Raw genomic sequence first — 7,909 nt, forward strand, 5'->3', positions numbered from 1 at the left:
TTTGTGTTATAGATTGCACTCCCTTTTTGATTTTCTGAAGAACCTTTTATTGATGTTCTGTTTGCATTTCAGTCCCACGCTCCTGATCTACGGACACCCGGTGCGGAGAGGGGAGGGTCGGGACGCCGACCTCCTCGTGAACCTGCTCCTGGGCCTGGCGAAACGCGCCATCGGCAGGTCCAGGCAGCGGGCGATCGACGGGGCCGTCCGTCCCGACTGCCTGCCCCTCTACCGCGGCTACGTTCACGGCCGGGTGTCCCTGGAGAGGGAGCACGCGGTGTCCACGGGCACTGTCGAGGCCTTCCGTGCCCGTTGGGCACCGCAGGGGCTGAGGTGCCTTATAGACCCCAATAATCACATTTTGATTTGACGTGTTTTAAGTTTCCTTTGTACCTTTTGTTTCTGTTCGGGCCGTTCCCCCTCCTTTTGGGGAGCTGCCCCCTTTTTCTTTGTCCGAACGTAATTTAAGTTTGTTTACTTGTTTGACCCGAAAAAGGTGTGTAAATTGCTGTCAGCTGAGTGTGGGCTGTGTGTATAAAAGGTGTTACTTGGTGCCTGAAGGGATGCTTGAGTTGTTTGTTATGATGGGGGATTTTGGAGTGAGGGGTTTCTTCCCAGTGCTGGTGTTAGTTGGAGCTGTTTGTTGCTCTGATACGTGGCAACAGTTTCCATGGGGAATAGTCAAAGCCACCCCGAGGCCTCAGACACTCCCTCCTCCTGGGCCTCCCTTTGATTCCCATTTGCGTGTGTCTGAGGGTCAAGGTGTGTCTCCAGTGCAGAGTGTGAGGGTGCAGTGTGGAGAGGACAAGCTGCAGCTCAGGGTCCAGCTGGATTTATTTGGAACCAGGCACCTGGTTAAAGCTGCTGATCTGACCCTGGGACAGCAGGTTGTCGGCCAACCAGGATCTACTTTCAGAACCACACTGTCCTCTTTGACTATGGGCTCCATGAGTGTGGCAGCAGATTGCAGGGAATGTGAATCCTCAAACTCTGCCTCTGAGCTGGGGCTGGAGGTTGTTCCCCACTCTTCACTCCAACACTTGGTCAGATCTCATTGATATTGAGGAGATAGCTGTCTCCTGCTTTCTAAAGGCCAAACTAGCTTTCTATTCAGGATTTGACTTTCACTGGTCTGAGTCTCTCCAACCCCATTGTTCTGGAAGCTTCTCTTTGCTTCCTCCCAGCTTTTCCTATTTTGAGGATTTTTCAGTTTGATTTCCCCCTCATTCAGATCAACTCAACTGAGGGTTGAGTTTCAGTCCAGTTGAATAGAAATGGGTTGAATCTGAATGAAATGGGAGTTGAGATGGATTGGACTAAAGAGGAACTCCACACTTCCCACTTTCCCAGTCATTGGAATAAAAGGCTCCCTGATTCCAAACTGTGCTATTTCCCTGCTCCCAATTCCTGAGAACATGTAGCTCCTTTTCCTGTGAACTGAAGGTTTTATTGAATCCCTTCCCTGTTAATTCTGGTCTTGTGCTAATGATCTCTCCTTGCAGCAAGGGCTGAGGTTGCATAGCAACACTGCTAACCAGATGACGCCCTTCAGCCCGTTCCCCAGTCATTATGATCAGGACTGAGCTTCCCACAGCCTCCATGTTCCTGTCTTTACAACATGATTCCCTCAATGGCCAGAAAGAAATGCCTCTGTCCTGAATATCCTCAGTGAGTGACCATTCCCGGCTCTCTGGGGCTGGAGAGAATTCCACAGACAGAGTTGTAGTGGAAGGGTCCTTTTCTAGCTGGAGGTCTGTCACCAGTGGTGTGCTGCAGGGCTCAGTACTGGGACCTCTTCTCTTTGTAATATATATAAATGACTTGGAAGGGGGTGTACGTGGTGTGATCAGCAAGTTTGCAGATGACCCCAATATGGCAGGATTGGTGGATAGTGAGGAGGAGTGTCAGGTGACACAGCAGGATATAGATAGGCTGGTATATTGGGCAGATAGATGGCAGATGGGATTCAATCCTGACAAATGAGGTGATGTATTTTGGAAGGAATAGTGTAGGGAGGAGTTACATGATAAAAGGTAGACCAATTCAGAGTATAGAAATGCAGAGGGACCTGGGAGTGCAAGTGTACAAGTCTCTGAAGGCGGTAAGCCAGGCGGAGAAGGTTGCGAAGGAAGCTTATGGAATGCTAGCCTTTGTAGAGCGGGGTATAGAGTATAAGCGCTGGTGTCTGATGCTACAGTTGTACAGAACGTTGGTTAGACCGCATTTGGAGTACTGTGTCCAGTTCTGGTCACCTTTCCACCAGAAGGACCTGGAGAGAGTGCAGAGGAGGTTTACCAGGATGCTGCCTGGTATGGAAGGACTGGTTATGAGGAAAGATTGGGTAAACTGGGGCTCTTCTCCTTAGAAAGACGGAGATCAAGGGGGGATCTGATAGAGGTGTATAAAATAATGAAGGGTTTCGATAGAGTCAACAGTGGCAGGCTTTTTCCTAGACTGGAGACAAATATCAGAAGGGGTCACGATCTAAGGGTGAGGGGGGGAGAAGTATAATTGGGATACTAGAGGGAGGTTCTTCACACAGGGTCATGGGGGGTATGGAATGCGCTACAAAGTAAGGTGGTGGAGGCAGGCACGCTGGACTTGTTTAAGATCTACTTAAATAGGCACATGAGTGAAACAGTGATGGAGGGTTATAAGGAGACGGTTTTAAAAAGGGTCAGAGCCTCGGGACGTTACTGGAAATGTAATACTACATGTTAATGTTTTGTCTCTTTTAATTCACAGGTGCGTCGGTCCACCTTGTTGTCAAACGAGGGGCATGCACACGGTGGGTCGTGCGTGGGCTGCTCTTGGATGTTTCGAGTGTGGTCTAGTACTTTGTGTCGATGTGTGTGCTTAAACCTGGACCAGCAGATGGGCACCACAACAGCTCAGTGGCTATCACTGCTCGCTGTGCAGATACATGGATTTGGGTCGGTGTCTGTGGGAGTTTGCACATTCTCCCTGTGGTTGCGTGGGATTCCTCCGGGTGCTCTGGTTTCCTCCCACACCCCAAAGATGTGCTGTTAGGCTGATTGGTGTAACAAATTGTCCCTACACTATTCTCCCCTGAATCTGGTTACAATAGGGGTACCATTCACATACACACGGGGCAGGGTAGGTGTAGGAAAATGCTTTAAGATGGCAGTATGGGCTCGTTGGGCCGAAGGGCCTGTTTCCCGTGCCGGGCTGTTCTTTGTTCTTTGTTCTTCGATTCATTCGCTGCCGGATGGAGAAATTCCTGACCACGTTAATCCTAAATGACTGACCCCTGTCCTGAGATGACTCTCTCCTCTTCTCTTTGCCCCCTCCCCTGTAAGAAGTCTGACAACACCAGGTTTAAGTCCAACCAATTTATTTGTTAGTAAACTCAAGCTTTTGAGGTTTGCCCCTTCATCAGGTGAATGGAGAGTTCTGGCCTCAGACAGAGCATATAAAGCACAGACAGTTTACAGATTACTGATTAGAATGTGAATCTTTACAACTAACCTGCTGTTCAAGTCTTAAAGAGGCCGACAATGTGAGTGGAAAGAGCATTAAGCCCAGGTTAAAGAGATGTGCAATGTCTCCAGACAGGACAGTGAGGTTATGCAAACCCAGGCAAGTCATGGGGGTGAGATAGTGCGGCATGAACCCAAGATCCCTGTTGAGGCTGTCCTCGTGTGTGGAACTTGGCTATCAGTCTCTGCTCAGCGACTCTGTGCTGTTGTGTTGTGAAGGCTGCCTTGGAGAAGGCTTAACCAAAGGTCAGAGGCCAAATGCCCATAACCACTGAAGTGTTCACCAACAGGAAGGGAACAGTCTTGCCTGGTGATTGTCGAGCAATGTTCATTCATCTGTTGTCATAGCGTCTGCATGGTCTCCCCAATGCACCATGCTTCAGGACATCCTTTCCTGCAGCGTATCAGGTAGACAATGTTGGCTGAGTTGCAAGAGTATTTCCCGTGTACCTGGTGGATGGTATTCTCACGTGATGTCATCCATGTCGATGATCCGGCATGTCTTGCAGAGGTTGCTGTGACAGGATTGTGTGGTATTGTGGTCACTGTTCTCCTGAAGGCTGGGTAGTTTGTGAACAATGGTCTGCTTGTAACCTGGTGTTGTCAGACTTCTTACTGTGTTTACTCCAGTCCAACATTGGACTCCCCGCCCCTCCCCCGCCCCCCCACAACCCCAACAGACTCTTGCCAGCCTGGGGAGGAGGGGGGCACAGCCTCTTCACACTGACCCTGTCAATCCCCCCCTGAAGAATTGTTCTCATGGGATGAGTTCATTGTTAACCCCAGTGTAGAACATTCTCATTTCACATCAGTTCTTCATTCCTTAAGCTGCTGTCTTTCAGATGAGTGGAGATTTCCTGATCTACAGCACCCACCTGAGCCACAGCCCAGAGTATCGTGGATCTGTTATTGTGAGAACCAATGGAGCTGTCGTTCCCATTGAGTGTCGTTATTTGAGGTGAGAATCTTTCCTCGATGGTCAATAAGATCTCCAGCTGCTCGCAACCTCTGAACTTGTCCTAAAATGGCTCCACTTTCTTTCCAGGAAGGGCAATGTGAGCAGTGACCCCATCAAACCCACCTGGATCCCATTCAGCTCCACGAGATCTGGAGAAGGGCATCTGTCATTCTCACTGCGCCTGATGAATGGTATGTGATGGGTGGATAGTGAGTGATTTCCTGTCCTCACTCACTGGGAGTTATACCCACTGTCTCCAACCCTTGTCCTCTTGTCCTTCAGGTGACTGGCTTACAGAGCGCACTTCAAATGTCTACTACCTGGGTGAGCTCATTCACATTGAGGCCTCTGTTTCAATGAGCAACCACATGGCCCTGAAGCTCTACATTGACCGCTGTGTAGCTACATTGAGGCCAGGCCAGGACTCCAGGCCCAGTTACAGCATCATTGACTCCAATGGGTAAGGAGCTCTCTGCTTTCTCCAGCTCCTCCCATCTCAATGGCTTCTCTGGATTCACTTCATGTCTCTTTTCCCATCTTTCTTCAGTTGCCTCCTGGACAGCAAAGCTGAGGATTCCTTTTCAACCTTTGTGTTGCCAGGAGAGGAGCGGGAGGCGGACAAGCTCCGCTTTGACCTGGATGCCTTCCGTTTCTTTGGGGATGAGCGTTCCTTGGTAAGTGGAAGCTGATCATTGGGCTCTCCATGTTGGGAGGGAGTCACTCAATAAGCACTTGTGTTGAATGTGTCCCTCAGATTTTCATCACCTGTCACCTGAGAGTTGTTCCAGTGGATCGGAGAGATTCCAGGAACAAAGCTTGTACTTGGCAGAAGATGCAGAATGTGTGAGTTCCCCCTCTCTCCCTCAGGAATGTGTTTGTGTGGAGAAATGATGCACAACCTGGTTGACTGATTTCTCTTGTTTAGCTGGACCCCATTGGAGGAATCGAGCTTTGACATTTGTGCCTGTTGCCATGTGGGGAACTGTGGGACCACAAGGGATTTGGGATTTGGATCCAGAGGAAGGAGACATCTTGGAGCTGAAGCTGGTAGGACATTGATCCTCTAGATGTGGGAGCTCCCCCCTTTCCCCTCTCTAACTGGAATGGTTGATATTGCAGAGAGTGAAGCTGGATTGAAGTGGGAGGCTGAGGCCTCACTTGGACCCCTGCTCATTCTGGATACTGATGGGACCAAGCTGGCAACAGCCTCCCTGAATGAGGCTGAGGGAAGGATGGAGGAGAGGTCTCCAGGGGGTGAGTTGGCTGTCTGCTGGTTTCCATTTCCCCCTCAGTGTTAGCTTCACTAACCATTGGTTTCTCATTGCTTTGTAGGTGTGGAGTCTGAGGTGGTCCTGATTGTGAGCCTGACTGTGACAGCTGTCTCTCTGATCTCTGCTTCATTGATCACCTTGTTCCTGTACAGGAAACACAAACAAACTCTGTTCAACCAGTCACCAAATGATCAATAAAGCACCGCCTCCTTGTTTCTAGTGTCTGGGAGCTGATTGGTCAATGCATCCTCCATCTTAGTTCAATGGCTCCATGGGACTGATGGCTGGGCTGAGCCAATCCCAGCACAGAACTGGGCCTGCTGAGTGATTGGTTGACTGAGGGTTGAGAGAGAAACACTAACTCTCTGGATTTGATGGGCTGCTGCTGGTTTTCTGTCTGTTTCAGAGCCCAGTGTAGGGGAGGGGGTGTGATCAGGTCTGGGGGTGTCCATGTGGAGCTGAGGGTGCTTCATCTCTCCCCTGGTGATCACACCCTGGAGAGGGGCAGATCACTAAACCAGTTGTCCTCCCTGGCTGCTGAACTCTGTTCACTCAGGGATGCAGAGATGAGGAATTGACCTGGGAGGATCTTCTGCTGATCAAGCTGGCTGAGTCCTATTGGGTAGAACTGCTGGACTGTCTGTGACATGAGGGAGAAAGCGACCTCTCCACATCCTCCCCAATCTCCCTGCCACAGATACATCTGCCCATTACAGCTTTGGTTCAAGTGTCCATCCACAATCCCTTCACATGGCCCATTGCTGGGTGACATTAGCACTCTGCTAAATTGAGATGATTACAAATCTAGCAATTGTTCTGGTGTGGGAGCACTATCTGCATGGCACACAGTGGAAGCAGCCTGCAGGATGACACTAAGCAATCTCCCAAATCAATGGATCAGGTAAACACCCTGCATTCTGACGATGAAATCAGTCAGATATAAAGCACAAACAGGCCCTTCAGCTCAACTTGCAAATGGGACTAGTTCAGTTCAGGAAACCTGATAGTATCCATGGATCAGTGTTTGTCCCATATCCCTCTAAACCTTCCCCATCCATATACCTGTCACCTGCCTTTGAAATGTTGTAATTGTCCCCATCTCTTCTGGCAGCTTGTTCTATATACACACCACCCTCTGGAAAAGGTTGCTCCTACCCTGGAGAAAAGACCTTGAGTATATATCTTATTTATGTCTCTTGTGATTTTATAAACCTTTAAGGTTCCCCCTCAGCCCCCATGTGTCTTTTTCACTGGGCTCTCACAGTCCTACCATGAAGTCAGCAAGGAGAGACAGCAACACTGGTGCCTACCAAAGGCTTGTCCTTAACCCCTTACTATACTCAGGCAGCATGGTGGCAGTGATCTCAATTCCATTCAGTCTCAGTTGACAGTCTGTGTGGAGTTTGCACATTCTCCTACAGGCCAAAGGTGTGCGGTTTGGGTCGGCTGGCCACACTGAATTGCCTCTTAGCCCCTGACCCTAACAGGGTAAATATGCAAGGTTTTGTGGTTGGGGCCTGAGTGGGATTGTCAGTGCAAGCTTGATGGGCTGAATGTGAGGTAATGCATTTTGGAAGGTCTAAAACAGAGAAGAAATATACAGTAAATGGCAGGAGCCTTCAGAGTATTGATAAACAAAGGGATCTGGGTGTCTAGGTAGACAGGTCACTGAAAGTGGCAATGCAAGTGGAGAAGGTAGTCAAGAAGGCATACGGCATGCTTGCCTTCATCGGCTGGGGCACTGAGTTTAAAAATTGACAAGTCATGTTGCAGCTTTATAGAACCTTAGTTTGGCTGAAGTTGGAATACAGTGTTGAATTCTGGTCACCAGACTAACAGAAGGATGTGGAGGCTTTCGAGGGGATATAGGATTTTGCCTGGTATGGAAGGCATTAGCTGTGAGGGGAAGGTGGATAAACTTGGTTTGTTCTCTCTAGAATGACAGAGGATGATGGGAGACCTAATAGAAGTCTACAAGATTGAGGCATGGTCAGAGTGGATAGTCAGAAGCTTTTTCCCAGGATGGAAGGGTCAGCCACGAGGGGACGAAGGGTTGAGGGGCAAATTTTAAAGGAGATGTACAAGGCAGAATTGATCCCTGTGATACTCCACTGGTTATATCTTTCCACTGTGAAAAGGACCCATTTATTCCAACTCTGTTTTCTATGTGACAGCCAGTT

General features: G+C 49.2%; 1 protein-coding gene across 1 annotated transcript; it reads left to right on the forward strand.

The window, feature by feature from the left end:
- Positions 1-563: 563 nt before the first annotated feature.
- Positions 564-5,927, forward strand: LOC145360949 (zona pellucida sperm-binding protein 3-like). The gene is given in 10 exon segments (XM_080216454.1): positions 564-879; positions 882-975; positions 4,348-4,458; positions 4,546-4,649; positions 4,741-4,918; positions 5,006-5,132; positions 5,213-5,301; positions 5,384-5,505; positions 5,578-5,712; positions 5,791-5,927. Coding segments are annotated over 10 exon segments (1,413 nt in total).
- Positions 5,928-7,909: the final 1,982 nt, after the last annotated feature.

Source organism: Carcharhinus amblyrhynchos, chromosome 33 (assembly GCF_965287045.1).
Source record: "Carcharhinus amblyrhynchos chromosome 33, sCarAmb.v2.hapA, whole genome shotgun sequence".
In the NCBI taxonomy this organism is placed as follows: domain Eukaryota; kingdom Metazoa; phylum Chordata; class Chondrichthyes; order Carcharhiniformes; family Carcharhinidae; genus Carcharhinus; species Carcharhinus amblyrhynchos.